General features: G+C 39.2%; 1 protein-coding gene across 1 annotated transcript in view; it reads left to right on the top strand.

The window, feature by feature from the left end:
- Positions 1 to 16,772, top strand: part of CHL1 (cell adhesion molecule L1 like) — a gene marked incomplete at both ends in the record, with an annotated part of 55,615 nt that extends 38,843 nt beyond the window's left edge. The window contains 9 exons of the mRNA XM_082322580.1: positions 813 to 1,035; positions 3,597 to 3,712; positions 3,880 to 4,084; positions 4,318 to 4,440; positions 5,760 to 5,939; positions 12,734 to 12,895; positions 13,581 to 13,712; positions 14,576 to 14,648; positions 16,556 to 16,772. Coding sequence (XP_082178706.1) covers positions 813 to 1,035; positions 3,597 to 3,712; positions 3,880 to 4,084; positions 4,318 to 4,440; positions 5,760 to 5,939; positions 12,734 to 12,895; positions 13,581 to 13,712; positions 14,576 to 14,648; positions 16,556 to 16,772 — 1,431 coding nt within the window. The remainder of the gene's footprint in view (positions 1 to 812; positions 1,036 to 3,596; positions 3,713 to 3,879; positions 4,085 to 4,317; positions 4,441 to 5,759; positions 5,940 to 12,733; positions 12,896 to 13,580; positions 13,713 to 14,575; positions 14,649 to 16,555) is intronic.
- Positions 16,773 to 17,120: the final 348 nt, after the last annotated feature.

The following is a 17,120-nucleotide window of genomic DNA, read 5'->3' on the forward strand; positions in this document are numbered from 1 at the left end:
TTGATATGAGCAATACATAATTTAAGTATTATTAGAAGTAGGGTATGTGGTGGGAAATACCAACAGCTGTTTCAGTGGACTGAAAAAAAAACCCCATCATTTTTGGTAGTGCAGGTGACCAGTCAACTTTATTAATTAAAGAAGTACAGTTTCAGAGAAATAAACTCAATTGGAGAATGTCTCATGAAAATCCATTGCTATATGTCTTCAAATATTTTATAAATTGATGTTAATTAGATGGGAACCATGCTGTGATGAATTTGTCAACTGATCAGTAAAAAAGAGTAGCACAGCAGTTGCACGTTAAATGTCCAGGCATAGTTTCAAGCATTTTGTGCCTAGTTAGAACAAATCTAAATTTTAATGACCCAACTTGCTGTGCTACATAAAATTCTAAGATGAAACACAGATTTTAGCTTTACTAAAAGACATACACAGCCCTATGCCAGAACAGGCATTTTAGTTGTGCTAAAAGGCTTGCAGTTTTACATCGAACAAGAAAACAAAGAAGACCTGTCGCAAAGCAAAAACTGATGTATGTAGTGTGCAGAAATACGTCTACTAGCAATTAATCTGTTTTTAATCCAACTGTTTCTCTGCCTTTCACCCACCTTTCTCTTGAAGTCATGACGTTTTTCTTCCAGTTGTCTGAAAATTAACATGACAGCGAAAAGTTAAAGCTTTCTTTTTTCCTCCTTTTCTCTCCCAATGTCATAACACGCTCTCCAAAATTATTCCCCCCCTCCCCTCAACTGCTGTTTCATGATTACTGCAACAAAGACAGACAGGATCTCTTTTAACTTCTTCCACAGCCATTGAAACCCGTGGAGAGGAACGGGCCGGGGCTGGAGTACAAAGTGAGTTGGCGGCAGCGGGGAGTCGAGGCGGACTGGAACGAGGAGACGGTGAAGAAGCATTCTCTGACACTGCGAAACACCCCCACCTTTGTGCCTTATGAGATCAAAGTCCAAGCGGTAAATAATTTAGGATCCGGTCCTGAACCAAATGTTACCATTGGATATTCAGGAGAGGATGGTAAGTAATGGAAACTTGCATGTAAAAATACGCTGCATGGGGGATTCTTGTGATGCAAAATGATTGCATATGGAGTGATGGATTAGGCAGCCCATGGCCAAAACTTCTTAAATGCCAGTGCTCAGCATGATGGACTACATGAGACGCAAATACGACTGATGCTGGGTGCCGTGGATGCCAGCTTGCTGGAGTTTGAGGGTTTTTTTTGGAAAGGTCACTTGTGCTTTCATTAATCTCAGTTGCTGGCTTAATATGGATACTTGTTTGAAGGCCACAGTCCATAAGAAGTCTATGAGCAGTCATTGTGTTGTACGTGATGGGAAAATAATCTTTAGCTTGTCTGGGGCCTAATTCAACAGTTTAACACTGTCAGTACTCTGGCAATTAAGTACAAACAGTCAGCTGCTGCGCATTGTAAGTGAATTTATATATGATGCCACGTTCCCACATATGCTGGATGTTACCTTGCCCATTGAGTCCTTGAAGAACAGGTCCTCTTCTCCAGTTTGGGTTTCTGTCTAGTGGCTTCCCATGGCTCCCAAGTGGCACAGCCCCCTCTCAGGCCTCCCTGTGTCTCTGGAGAAGTCTTCTTCCACTGTAAGGCTTTGCTTTGGATCTAGTCCTGCTCCAAGCCCCCTTCCTGGGTCTTCTCAGCACCCGCCCACCTCTGATTTTGGACTCTGCCTGGCCCACAGTGCATCATCTAGGCCAGATCAAACAGCGAGGCTTTCTCCCCTTGCCACCTGTTTTCACAAAACAGATATCCTGGGCTGCTCTGAAATCACAGCAACTGCTTGTGATACCCACCCTTTGCACATGCTCTTTGAGCTCCAGCTTCATGGTGGGCTTTAATAATCATGTCCTGTTAGGAGAGGTGAACACGCGGGAGGATTGCCCTGCTAATAGAATTAATGCCGGTGCCACATGGATGCGACAGCCCTGCTATGTCCATGGGACACTGGATAATGTCACTGCTGAGGCCACCCCAACAGCTCTGAAGAGCAGCCTGTCCCCTTTGGTGTTTACTGCATGGCTACAGAACAGATTTGGAGGACTGGAAAAAAAAAAAGCTGCAGTAAAGAAATGCCAGGCTTCACTTTAGGAAGCAACCCAGTTAAGCACTAACACCACCAAAAAAAAGAGTCTTTTTTGTAGGAATTAAGGATTTAAATCAGCAAGGGAGTAAACAGCATGGTGGCCAGCTAGCATGGGGTGCCAAGCTTCCCCCATCCCAGATACAAATGCTTATTGCATTTGCAAATGCTTAGCAGCAGGGGCTGGGAGCTGTTGGCAAAGAGGGCCCAGGAGGGCCAGCAAATGGTCCATGTTTCAGATCTGCAGATTGATTTTTATTAAAGTCAGATAGTTTTCATCCCATGCAGAATCTGAAGTCTTTAAGTTGTTTTCATAAGAATGAAATAAACTGACAGTTTGAATGGCCTTTGAAGAGTCTACAGTGGATTAGCCAGCTAAGACAAGCCTGTGTTTTGCTGCTTATTAAAATGACCAGACGGCCACATCCTTAATTTAACCCACCACGTCCCACAGCAGTCACTCCCCAGTAGCAGTAATATAGGTGCTGCTGCTACCACCTCTCCACTTGCAGCAGCTTCTCACAGAAGCCATTATGGAGTATCATGATCCATGGTAGGTGATAGGAAACAGTCAGTAAAGTTACTGCAATAACCACAGATGTAAAAAATGTTACGGGCTTTACAGAGGGAAACAAATCCTAAGATGGGCTCTCTGGAGCACTCCTCTCATTGAGTGAGCATACTGACTTCTGTGTTATCAACCCTGAATGGACCAGTTTGATGTTTACAACCTGCCGAGTTCTTCCTGGGGTTTCACCAGCATAAGGTTTTGGTGCTGGGAACAGTCTTGGTGCTGTTCATACAGGAGAATGCCCATTGTGCACCCAGAGGTGGGCAACAGGAAGGTTTGGTGGTGCATCTTCTCTCCCCTGTAGAGCATATGGCAGAAGAGGTGGTGAATACTGAGAACAGAGAGAAAGAAACCCTGCAGGATGTTTGTTTTCTTTTTGTGTCTGTGATGGATCTAGTTTTATATCTATCAGTGGAAAATCTTCACTGCAATTCAGTTGTCAATGGATCAAGGCCTCTTTTTTTCAGGCACTATAATAGCTCTGTGTTGTGCAGTGATTAAAATCCTACTGTTTAATGAGCTTAGTTGTAAAATGAAATTGATTATAAAAAAAACCTTCATGATTGCCTTCTTGAGTGCTGTGTTAATAATTTTTTTTATTCTTCTCACTGCTGTAAGCATTACTTGAAACAGGAAGTCATAAATACTGGTGTAGAAATTCATATGTCCCAGTGCACCTGTATTCCAAACCTCAGCAGAAAGCCCTGATATGGCAAAATAATGTTTGTTGGCCCATTTCACCCACCGGATGCAGGTGGAATGGCTTTTTTCTTGCCTGCAGTAAGACTGCATGAACTGCCACAGCTTGAGCTGGAAAGCCAAGCCCTGTAGCTGTGAACAGTGTGAAACTGAGCTCTTGTAAGTGTCTTTAATATGCAGCACTTTTGTTTTTACAGTTCCAGATGCCGCTCCTTCCGGCGTGTCGGTGGATATTGTGAACAGCACACTAGTCAAAGTCTTCTGGTTTGGAATACCAAGGGACAGAGTTCGTGGACATTTAAGAGGCTATAAGGTTAGGAATTTCTCTTTAAATAATTGTATACAGTTGAATAAACTACTAAGTGAATCCCAGATCAAGGATAGATTGCAGTCTCTCATTTCTGGGAAGATGAGAGAAATCAATATTGTGTTCAGCCCCATAAAACATAATTTGTTATAGAAATGCCAATCTCAATGCAGGTCAGTTGGTGGAAAACAAAAAGCATGCTGGATGGAAAAAGGCATCACCCAGAGAAACACTTCCTAACGTTTGTAGGAGACAGAAACTATGGGATGATTCCCGGTCTAGAGCCCTTCAGTGAATTCCGCTTAACTGTTTTGGCTTATAACGCCAAAGGAGATGGCCCGGAAAGCTCCCCCGTTGTGTTTGAAACTCCAGAAGGAGGTAAGACAAAATGAGAATATGGGATGGAGGGACATAAATAGAAATTGTCCATGTAACAAGGCAAGTTGATTTCCTTATTTAAAGTGATTGTAAATTCTCTAATATTCATAAAACCCTTCACTAGAAAGGGGAACTATAGGTTTTGAGGTAAACTATATCCTCATTTAATAAGTATGTGTAGAGACAGAGCTGTTCAATCTTCTTATCTCAAAGATAATCCCTGTATCTTCCAGTCCCTGAACAACCACGTTTTCTAAGGATCCTGAACTTTGACAAGGACTCTGTCACTCTGTTGTGGGGACTTCCCAAGAAAGCAAACGGCCACCTTACTGGCTACATTTTGCAGTACCAGATAAGTATGTGCTTGTTTTACTTTGATTTTAGAATTTAAGCATTATTAGTTAAAAAAAAAGAAAGAAAAAAAGAAAAAAAGGTTTACATGTGCACAGTTATTTAAAAAAAGGCTGATGAGAAGGGCCGTTTCTGAGATCCCTATAACAGCCATAGCATCAGAACAGCACGTTTTGAACTGCGATGTGTATGCAGCCTGCTAGGGGGCAGGCCAAAGTCATCTTCCAGAGCAAAAAGTTTTCCATGCACTTTTCTGATGTAAGCTCACATTGCTGCCATGCCCCATTCCGCATTTATACATTAATTGAATTATTTCGTATTTGCAAATTATACTTACCGTAGTAGTCAAGGAGACCCATAAATTGTAGGTGCATTTTACTGAAGTGAAACTTATCGAACACAGATTAATTTGTAATGAGAGCACTTTAGCCACATTTATTCAGATGTTCACATTATGTCAGTGAGCACCTCCTCCTTGTGCAATGCCTCAGCAGAAATGCAGACAACTACCACCTGAGTCATGTTATTGAGTAATCACGTTGAGAAACAACTAAATACCAGGGGTGTTTCTTTCTTGCCTGTGTAAGAACTGAGTAGCTGGGAAGAGACATTGAGCAGATAACCTCAGGCGAGATCCAGTATTGGTCCCAGACTGCCGCAACACCAGTTGTGAGGTGTGGTGACAATTCAGGGTATTTTATATGTTCTTGGAGGATGGAACGGGATTAGACTGTGTCCTATTTACAAAAAAACAAAACAAAACAAAACAAAACCAACATGTACTTTTCATTTATCTCTGCTGATAACAGAACTACCCTGTTGCTTTTGCAAGCCAAGGCTGAAGGCTGGATCTTCCCTTTGTTTTTGAAAAATATGGGCAGAGAATGGATTCGTCTATTTAGGCAGTTTGGGAGCAGCAACCTCTCCTTCAGCTGCCAGCTGTGCCAAGGCAGAGTAGAGCAAAGCAGAACAACCATCCGTTAACTTGCTTGCAAAAGTTTGCAGATGTTTGGAAGCAAAGCAAGAAGCAATTCATATATATTTAATGATCTAGGAGACAGTAATTTTTACCTCCCACTCAGTATGTGCATATCTAGAATCAGAGAGCTTTTTAAGAACAGTAATAGCTCACCGAGTAGTTGGGAGATTGACATGGACGAGATAAATCCCATTTAAGTACTTGGCAGGAAGGTGAGATATGCTTATTCAGACTTCATCCTTCCTACTTACTGCAGAGTGCCTCCCTTGCAGGAGTGTTCATGACGTGTTTCATGTTTGTAGCCTTTAGCTGCTGGATCTGACTCAACTGCCTTTTCCCTTTCAGTAAACGAAACACATGAAATTGGACCTCTGAACGACATCAGTGTAACCAACCGCTCCACGCTCAGCTGGAGGCTTTCAGGTCTCACCTCCAGTACCAAATACAAATTCTATGTAAAGGCTTGTACAGTCAAAGGCTGTGGGAAGCCGGTCACAGAAGAAGGACTAACGATGGCTCAAGGGAGTAAGTTAATAGGCAATATGTTTTTATGTGGAGAAGCTCTAACAATAATGGAAAAATCTATTGAGAATATTCCAGGCTTGACATTTCCTTTGTAATTAGAGGAAATAAATTTGTTTTTCTTTCCATGAGAACAATCAATGAACTTTTTAATGTAGCCATGCAGCTCTTCAGAAAAGTAGAGCTTATCTGTTTCATTTCGCTGTACAGTATTGTTTCTATTCCCACCAATCAACTCTTTAAGCCATACTAGAATAATTGAATTGCATTTAGTCACGAACAGAAAATTGAAGATCTAGATAATCTGTTCTCAGTAATATTATAAAAACAAATTCTGCCCTTGCATGAAGATGGGGGAATGCCAGCAACATTAGGGGCAAGTATTTGACATCGAAAATCCAGATGAACATAAAGTTGACTGCAGTGCATTTGATCCATTATTTTATTATTATTTTATCAGAGACTGGAAGCGAGCAGCTGTGTGCCACTTATACCCTATACTAAAAACCTGATGTTCAGTGATTTAAAGGAAAATTACAAGCACTATATGATAGCTCATCTTTCAAATTTGGCTAAAATGAAATAAAATGTACTGTGCTCAGCAAGTCTGAAAACTCTACAATACCGAGGAACAAGTCCTTCCTATTAATCAGAAACCATTGCTGTGCACTTACCACGGGGAAGGAGAAAGAGAATGGTGATAAGCAAAAGAGTCCTGGCTTCATCATTTTTAGCAGTGATGACAGTCTGGAACAATGTTGATATAAAATAGAAAAATGGTCCTTGTTGCACAACATCCTATTGGATTTCTAAGTTGCAGAATCTCTTCAGTTACTGGTAAAACAAGTAAAAAGTACTTTAAACTCATCATATCGCAGTTCAGGATCCAATCATGAGCTATCGTGACAGGTACTCACCTAGTAGTAACTGTTGATCTATCAGCATGGTTTAGAATTTATTCTTCATTAATGAAAGTAAAAGATTCTTTTTTATTTTTTTCCCCCCAAGCCAAAAATGTACAGTTGCACCTCATTAGTTACCTTTTCTGGCCTTCATTGGGCAGTCAGAATAATGTGTTTTGGCCACTTGAAAGTCTATAAATTCTTTGAATAACTTTGTCAGGTTTTATGAAATGCATCCCTGCCTCATATGCTTAGAAGGATGATAATGTTGCGATTCATTTTGTTCTCATTCTCTTCTTTCCTAAGACTTTGTTTCAGCAGTGGCAACAACTGATTCTTGTGAAATGCTTGTAGAATAGTATAATTAATAAAAGCCGCAAGGGTCCAGTTCTGCAATTAATGTGTGGTCCTTGCTGGTTCTCAAGCCACCCTAAATTAGGACACTGCATCTGTCACTGAGATGCCATTAGAGTTTTGTGTCATTATTTGCTGGCTAAATTTTTTCGATATTTTTCAACTAAACATGATAGGCTGAAAAAAATCACTCTTTTCAGTGACCTTCTTGGGGTTTTAAGCTGGTATGGGAAGCAAGGCGATTGCTCAAAATTAAAACAATCTCTCTTTTTGAAGAAAGGGAGTGATTTTGAAAGTCAAAGTTTATAATTTAAAATGACCCACATAAATGACAGATATACAATGTGGTGCCCTCTGAAATGAAACTCCGTGATAGAGCATGCCAAGTTTCTTCGGGTTTTGATTCAGTGATTCTATATCCACTATGTTCTGGTTTTAGTAATAAAAACATAAAGCTCTCATTGTTCATTTTAAGACTTTGAATAGCTTCCACTGCTGTAATATAGCCTTTGGAGGGCTGTGCCATGGGTATTTCAGAATTTCACAGTACATTCTGCCAGGAAAGTGGAGATGTTGAGGTGGAAGCTATGGATTCATTCACATTTTATCATTGATATACTTGATCTGCATCACTGCTACTGCTTTCATTTATTTGCAATTATCCCTGCTACTATAGTCTGGAATCAGAAAGAAAAGTCAATCTCTTTTTTTTTAATATGTACATATGCGAGTATGCATGTATCACCACTAAAAACAAGTGTAGGGAAAATTGTTGTGCTCTAAATGGTAATTTTGCCAGCCTGTAATTTATGTGCAACCCATTTCCTGACAATGAGTTTGCAGTGACATGAATGACTGAATTTATTAAAAAAGTTTCTCTCAATTAAATAAATATAACTCCCTGTATAGATAAATGGGTAGATCCTACCCTTTCTCTACAGCTGCAGCATCTTCCTCTGTGAATGAACCATTCAAATTCAGATTTTTGTCAGGAGAAACATGTTGCTTTGGGTTAGCAACACTTTACTGAAAGGTCAATGAGTGGATACTGATAGGAAAAGGCCATGTCACACCCACATCTCTGTTTCTTCATTCTCCAGTGGAGCAGTGCCACATTCTGCATCCTGTGCATGCCTGGCAGTGGCAGAGGTCGAGCCCTCTGCTCTGCAATACTGCCACTGTCAGAAGAGGCTGTTTCTGCATAGTTACTTACCAGAGGAAAACCACACTTCAATATTTGTCTGTAAGATGAAACACAGGCCCACTGGAATTAGTGAGAAATAGCAGTAGGCTATATAAAAGCTTCCATTTATAGCATCCTTGTTGCATGACCCAACACCACTGGCACTGGCAGCTAATACTAAGTCAATGAAATAAAAGGCCTCTTTCTTATGAAAGATCTTAAACATAGCCAAAATAACTCCGATATGAAATGCTGATATACAACCAAAGGTCTTTATCAGTTGTTGATAAAATACTGTGGACAATCATGAAGAACCTAGGCAAAAGGATATTTGCATTGTACTGCAAAATAAATAATAGATTAATTTTTATGGTTTTATCTTGGTTTCATTCCACAGAAGAAGGTATACTGTCTTTAGAAAATGAGTTTTATCTCTAATTTTCTATTTTCAGGCAGTATTTCTTAAATGACCTACCAACTAATTAATTTTCCCCTTGAAAATGTTGATTTCCCAATGATCATTAGCCCTCAGAAGCATAACACAAAATAATGTTCTTACATAAGTGAAAAAAATCAATTTAATGCAGCAGTCCTTCTTTAACACAAAGCTTCTTTTCATCTAGAGTTACCAGTGTTTCTCAAGGATTACTAAACACATATTACATGTTGACAATGATTACTGTGTGTCCAGAAATTCAAGCCCTAATGAAAAATTCATCCAGGGGAAGCTGTACAACTGTAGTTTTATTTTTCAGAGAAGCCGGAGAATAGAAGTTCACCAGTTTCATTATATTTCAATGGCAATTGGCACGTAACTCCCACAGGCTTTTTGAAAATCTTATCTGGAGGGTACTAACCTTCATGACACACCATAAGATGAGGAGAGTGACCATTTGTAACAAAACATATGGTTCTAGTTCTCTTTTGCCACAGGCACGGTGAAAAAGGAAAAATACAACTGCCTTAGCTATATGTAACCACTGGTACTGTTACCAGCAAAGCCCCAAAATATACCCTATTTGCTCACAATCAAGATAATCTGATGAAATCTTGGTGAAAAGTTTCTTTTTCTGTCATTTGTGCCACTCACCTCTGTGCCTGTTCTTTGGCCAGGGGACCTGTAGCCCATTAAACCCTGTTGCTAATGACAGGCAACGAACCGTCCTGCCAGCCCGGGTGCTGCACACAGGCTGGATGGGAAAAGGAATATGTGATGTATCGCTGTTTCAAACCCCTGTCATTCTGAGCAAGAAAAGTAGGCATGTTAAATATAAGATGCTAAATATATCAGTCTTGGAGTACTTCAAGCAAATTTGTGATTAAGTGTTTGTCTTTGCTGTTTTGTTTTTGCTTTTTCCTCTTCTATCGGCCTGCCCCAGTGTAGCCAACACAGAGGGCTAAAGAGAAGCAGCAAGAGATGAACAAGCTATAACCTGTGTTCTTGTCCGATTTCAGATTTCTCCTACAAATGACAATCAGTACAAATAGCTGATGGCTAACTCACCTATAAATTCTTCTCAATAGGCTTTACACACAGCAGATTTACTAATATCTATAGCTTAAAATATTCCAAATTACCTTCTGCACTAAAAAAGCCCAGAAGATGAAGGATACTTGTGATGCATGTTTATATGCTTTTAATAGCCAGGCAGTAGGGGAAAACTAATGAAAGTTCAACTTTCCATTTATTGCAGCAGATGTATTTAGACAGGTATGGTTATAAATTAAGATGTTGCCCACAATTAGTATTTAGCTATTAGGCTGCCAGCTTTTTTATATAAGTATGTTTTATAACAGATGTGCTAACTTTTGGAGAACTAGCACTCTTGTAAGTCTTTGGGGGCAGTTTATATTGTTTTTCCCTTTATACCATAAGCTTCTATAAAAAATGTGCGTTCTGTTGTTCTCATAAATCTCAAAGCCCGGTAGGAATATTGTAAAATTGCAGTTCAGTGTTTAATGTTCATGTGAGTCCCATGGTATGGCTGATAAATAGTGGGGGGAGATGAGGAGTGCTGGTGATATGCCTTTATTACTAATGTTTCTTCTCCCTTATTGTAGATTAAAAACCTAACCCAACTGCTTTCAATTTTCTGAAGCTAATTTCTGCAGCTCACTGACCTTTCAGTATGTGAAGCTTTTCCTTATCTGTATATCTTTGCTTTTATTTTTCAGGATGCTACACTGCTTTTTCTATTCCAACCACCAAACTTGCCCCAATTAGCAATGCTTTCTCCTCTGTAGGTGCTATATTGAGTGTGTAACACAGACCAGAAAGAAATCGCATGGAAAGAAACCTCATAATCACCCATCACTGGACACCTGTACCAAGTTTTAAAGAAAAAAATTTGTTTAGTGTTTTGGGATAGGTGATGTTAAACAGCCTGGAGATCCAGTGGTAAATGCCCAGTCCCAGGTCAGGTTGGGCTCAAGCCCTCATTCCAGTACATGCGTCCCAGCCCTGCACTGCTCGGTGTGCCAGGGCAGCGGCGTGGCGGGCTGGCTGGAGGGGCTCATCCAGCTGAGCAATAACCTGGCAGGAAAAGGGTTTATTTTTCAGCCATAACAGTTCCCCCTTTCTGCTCTGTAAGGAGCTGACCGTTCAAAAAGAAGAGGCTGGCACAAGCTGGAAATAAATAGGTGATAGATATGGACTGGTTAAGCTGGTTTAAGAAAATGCACAACAAACCACAGCTGTGGGTTACCACTGAGCTCAGGGTTAAGCATTTTGCTTACTAGGAGTTCAGGAGAAATGCTTCCTAAGGAGACCTGTGTTGTGTGCAAGTTGGACCATGTGGTTATCATGTCATGCATAAGTGTTACATGGTATTTAATGCATAATGGATTTAAGGTTCACATTCATTCTTGTTACTTTATGGATAGTGTTTCCATTAAATACATTTTTCTGATGTCTTTATTTTAGAACATGTAATTAAAATATACCTGTGGTATCCTGTTGCTTAATTTGCAGTTTGATTAAAAATTATAGCTCAGTTTCACATACTTCATTTAGCAAAAATTACCGATAGATGGATTAATTTATGCTAATAAGCTGTGCTTCAGTATCAGCAGTATTTCAGCTATATGTGTTCTCTGTGGGTCCCAATGGTCTACTAATTTAACTGCTTATTGTAATACATGTATAGTTGCCTTGGAAAACTTATCTTGAACTGCTGCTTTGATTGTGCTTGGATTCATCTTAATCTTTTTTTTTTTTCCTTCAGCTGTCAACTAAGCCTTAATTTCTGAAAGCTTCCTGCTTTGCTTGTTTACTAGTTTAAGTATTAATGAGCATTTACTGTCAGTGCTAATTGGTCGAGTAGTTTTCAAATTATACTATGTGCTCAATCCTTAGTTTAGACGATTTTGGATAAAGCAGGCAAATTAGGCAACTGAACACAACTAAAGAGTTATATTTATTAAGTGCAGCCCGCCAAAATGTCGCTCCTGCCATTGAGAGCTGGCACGGTCCCATGTTGTACCTGTTGGTTGACTAAAGAGATCCCCCATGTCAACCCGCAGTTCTGGATTTGCTTGTATGAACGGGCTTTTCATGTTCAGGCAGTGATTGCTGACCTCTGTAGATGTCCTTTTTTCTGTTATCCACAAATGCTATTTTAAAAAAGCTTATTTAATACCCTGCAATCTTAACGCAGACAGAAATTACAGTAGACGTTTTGCAAGTAAAAATGGTCTAAAACTAGAGCTACCGGAATTTCCCTTCTACCTCTTAATCAAATATTAAACTCATCAGGAACATTTGAATGCCTAAATATCAGTTTAAAAGGAAACTTCAGCTATATCTAAAACAGTGCTTTGTGCAGGCATTGTGGAATTTAAAAGGACATGGAAAATCACTGTCAGGAGAGAAATGAGTACAAATCCCAAAGTTAATTTTTTTTGTGAGACACATAAGAATCCATTTCCAGATAACAAACTGTCTGTGCTTCCCTGCTGAGTTCAGTTCAATGGGAGCAGCATCAAACCCCAGATTATCTATACAAAGCAAGCCCATTTTCAAGTTGTAATTTTTTAAGCACGCATTAGTTAAAGCAGATCCATAATCCCCCATCAATATTAACTTTCATCCTGGGAAATGTACAAACCCCTTCATAAACATCAGGATTACTTCAGTCTGCTGTTTATTTTATCTGATGGAATATTAAAAATCAAATAGAGGGAATGTTTTTTTAGTTTACTGCCTGCTTTTGAAAATCAGTTTATCTGCTGACAAATGTTAAAAATCCTTGTGTATCGTATTTGTGTGTTATTTACATTATTTGTAACTGTGCATTTCACGGGCCTTTTGTTCAATGAATGCAATTAATCAATATGACTTGAATATGTACATTCCATAGGTAAAGGGATCAGCAAGACTCCAGAAGCAGTAAACCCCACCCAAAAGTTTCACCCCATTGAGGCACTTGAGCCTGGAACTGAATATACAGTTCGTCTAGTGACTAAGAATTGGGTTGATAACAATAGCATTTTTGAAGATGTAATTGAGACAAGGGGGAGAGGTGAGACATGAAAACCTTCAAGGTGATAAAGATTTATTTTGAATGTAAATAAATATTGAGGTTACATCTTACGTTGTGCAGTGAAGGTGTACCAAAATCGTAATTTTGTTCTGTGATTTTTAAGTTGACCCTTGCAGTTGCATCCCATGGGAGCACAAACACATCCATGGTTCTCAGCCGAGTCTTACGCTTTACTTGACACACAATAGCCTGGAACAACTACAAATTTTACAAAACAGTTTTCCCTCCTATGCGATTTTGAAAGGGTAGTGCTGTGATATAATCCATTTTAAGTGTGCCAGTCCAGTGGTTTGCATGTATCGGGTACACTTTTAACTCTATTTCTTTCGCAAAACTGCTTTTGCATGAGAGGCTTAACAATTCTCTGTTCAGCTTTCCTATTTGGCATTAATCCTTTGAGTCAACTACTCTCTCAGAATTACCTTTCCAAAATGTCTGTATTGTGCCTTGTAGACTGCACGTTCCCCTTAAGTCTAAAAATGTCACGCTCTGGACATATTTCTGTCTTGCATTTCTTTAAGTTGAACACAATAAGTAGTGATAGTCTGATTCAATTAAGATTCACTGAAGAAAATGTTGTGTATTCATGTTACAGTAGGGTAATGCCCTTTTCATCTGATTAATTTCCTCTTTTTTTTTTTTACTCCTCTTCTGCTTCACAAAGCCTATGCTGGCATTTATGATGGAATTTCCACCCAGGGGTGGTTTATTGGACTGATGTGTGCCATCGCTTTGCTCACCCTACTGCTGCTAACTATTTGCTTTGTCAGAAGAAATAAAGGAGGAAAATATTCAGGTAAATGGATTTATTGTCCTTTCGCTATGTTCACATGTTAATAACAAGCATCCTTCAGACTTTTATCTCTGGCGGCTGCAAAGCTGCAAGCAGCAACATCCAATTAGGTTTTGTAGCTTTTGATAAATATCTGCAGAATGGATTCTAATGAATATAAGTGTAACTGTGCTCTCTGGGTGAGATAGTGCTGTGTGCTGTTCAGAGATCTTGCTAAGGCCTTTGATAGTGCTCGTTGAGTCTTCCAGTATTTAATCCACCCGTAGAGCCAAGGTCCTTCACCAGCTGCACCTCTGAGCCTCTGTTGGCAGGGCTACCTGCTCACTTTCCATCTGATAACTGCTGCTTGACATACTAACTGACATAAGTTCCATGGGTAGCCAAACTACCTAACAATAGAATATTTTGCTAAAAGTAATTCTGTAATTTTCAAAGCAATGAGTAAGGAGTTAAGTATAAATATTTAAGTATAAATCTGGTTGCCCAGAGAGGCGGTAGATGCCCCATCCCTGGAAACATTCAAGGCCAAGGCTGGATGGGGCTCTGAGCAACCTGATCAAGTTGAAGATGTCCCTGCTCATTGCAGGGGGGTTGGACTAGATGGCCTTTAAAGGTCCCTTCAAACCCAAACCATTCTGTGATTCTATGATTCTATAAACACTTGCTAGCTTTCTTAAAAATTAGGGAATGGCACCAAACCCTTGATGGAAGCATGCTGGTTGTGTCCAGCCAGACATGCAGTGCATGCTGCTGCCCTCCAGGTTAGGCTGTAGGTGATGCCAGGTGGTTTTCCCGTTGCACCTGCAAAAAGAAAAGCCCACGGCGGAACATAGCGTACAGATCTGTGCTTTATTTTATTTGTACAGTGAAAGAAAAAGAAGATTTGCATCCAGATCCTGAAGCTCAATCAATAAAAGATGAAATCTTTGGGGAATATAGGTAAATAGGACCTGCTTTAACAAGCATTTGTGTTTGTTGGGGTTTTGTTTGTTTCCAGATGTCATCATTATTTAGGACATTTTTATAGCATGCAATTAACACTATTTTCCATTTTCAAAGCAAACCTCACAGGAGTGGATAATAGTAGGAATATAAAGGTATATCCAGTATACTTAAATCCATCCAAGTTGGGATATAAGTAAATGTTTATGTATCAGTGGTTGTTTTTCACTTGTTTTTTTTTTATTTAGCTTTGTATGAATAATGTAAATATATATGATAATTTGGGTTCCTGCTGTAATGTCCATTGAAGTCAATAGAAAGACTTTTATGTCTTCAACCCAGTCAGGCTGAAATTGTGTAATATGGGGAATGTTCATTTTGTGGAAGAAAACAAATAAAAGTTTGAAATACGGTAAGAGATGGCAAAAACCCAAACAAACCTCACTACAGAAGTTTCTGTAGGAGAACTGAAATAATCACTTTGGCTGCTTTAAAATAACTAAGGCTTGCAATATTATGTAACTCTGGTACGAAGAAAAATACATCATTATAAGAACTGGAAATGCTGGAAAACTGGTGTTGCTTGCCTTAAAGGCATAAAATTTCTCTTGAAATCCCACTTATATATACTACATTATTTGTACTGAAATAGGTTTTTTTTCTGCATAATTTCATCTTTATTTAATTTTTAATGCTTTCTAATGGGACAAATATTTAGAAAGGTAAGAAAGTCCTGAGGTTAATAACTTTGACCCTCTCCTTTCCCCCCAAACTCCACGCTTGTCTTCTTTATAAACAGAAATGCCATGTGCAGAAAAGTAGTAGATATTTTTATTGTATTGATTATACACATTATTGTTTATATGCTGAAGAGGTAAAGTTCAGGTGCATTTCTCTGTCCTTCCTCAGATGACATTACCAAAGCTTTGACACTGAATTGGCATTAGCAAGGACCGTAACTGAATAATTATGTACCTAGTTCAGAGGCCTAATTTGGGTTTTTTTGTAAACTTTTAATCCATGTTCCCAATCCCCCAAAATATTGTGTTCAGTCAGGAGAAGTTAGGCTGCTTTGGTTCTTCTTCTGCAGCACCATTAGGAGGAATGGCCAGTAGAATCTTCTTTTTTTCCTGAATTTTGATGGTGGGTCTGTCCTTTTTCATGAAATTGCCATTGAACATAGACTGCATGTGAGCAGATAGAGACACTCTGATTCTGCTTTCATTTTTCCCTGTTCCTCCCCTTTGGCAGAGGGAAACTCCATCAGTTACAGTAAGATAAGATAGCAGCAGAACAAATGAAAAAAGGGAAAAAAATCCCTTTGTTAGTCATCTAAAATCAAACAAATGCTCACAAAGCAGTGAGATATAACCTACAGTTTATGCCTCATTCCACAACTTAACATCAGTTCACCCACCCACCTCAAAAGAAAAATGAAAGAAATAGGCCCTGAATATTGTCCACCGTTTTGTAAAATGAGAATGTCTCTTTCTGGAAGGTGCCAATGACTTGACACCAACACTGACCGCTGGAACGGATCCCTCAAATCCTTTCCAGCATTTGCTTCTTCCTTCCCCCTTCATTTTCTGTCCATTCTTCTGTCTGTCCAAGGTAAAAAGGGAAAAAAAACAAAACACATGTAGTTTTGGTTGATGTTTGCCTTTTTAACCAATTCCATTGTTGTAATAATCACAAAATTATATATGTGGGGAATTCAGGTTGGTGTAGATGAGCTGTTTGAGGTGCACTGAATGAAGCAGGACTCATGGGGTTAGATCATTCTCAATGTACAGAAATGTTTCCCTCACTCTTCCCTTCTGTTGCTTTCTTTGACAATAAAGGAGCAGTTTCCATGCTTGCAATTAAAAGCTAGATTTTTGGAAAGGCGTTTCTTTGTTTTGTAGTGACAGCGATGAAAAGCCGCTGAAAGGCAGCCTCCAGTCAATTAACGGGGACATTAAAGCCACCGAAAGTGCTGATAGTCTGGTAGATTATGGAGAAGGGGAGCATGGGATGTTCAATGAAGATGGTTCATTTATTGGAGCTTATTCTGGATCTAAGGAAAAAGGATCAGTGGAAAGCACTGGGAGTTCTACGGCAACTTTTCCTCTCCACGCCTAAAGTATTAGCAAGAATGATTTGTGTTTAATTGTGATATTTATCTTGATTAGTACTCCACAGTTACCACATGTGATTGGAAGCAGGTTGCCAGTTGAGCCAGTCAGGAACCTGACATCCAGGTAATATAAAAATGAGTCACTGCCACTAGAAGATTATTTTCCATCCTAATTTCTAGGTGTTTTCTTCTAATTAAAACAAAACAAATAATTCTTTACTATACAAAATGTCTTACTCAGTCTTACCAAAACAGAATTTCTCAGTGTTACATCTGTATAGTTAACTGCTACTCCATGTGTTTCTTAGGTTTGGAATATGTTTCTCTGTATAGTATTTTTTCTTTCTTATATG

Source organism: Platalea leucorodia (assembly GCF_965183815.1).
Source record: "Platalea leucorodia genome assembly, chromosome: 9".
NCBI classification, from domain to species: Eukaryota; Metazoa; Chordata; class Aves; order Pelecaniformes; family Threskiornithidae; genus Platalea; species Platalea leucorodia.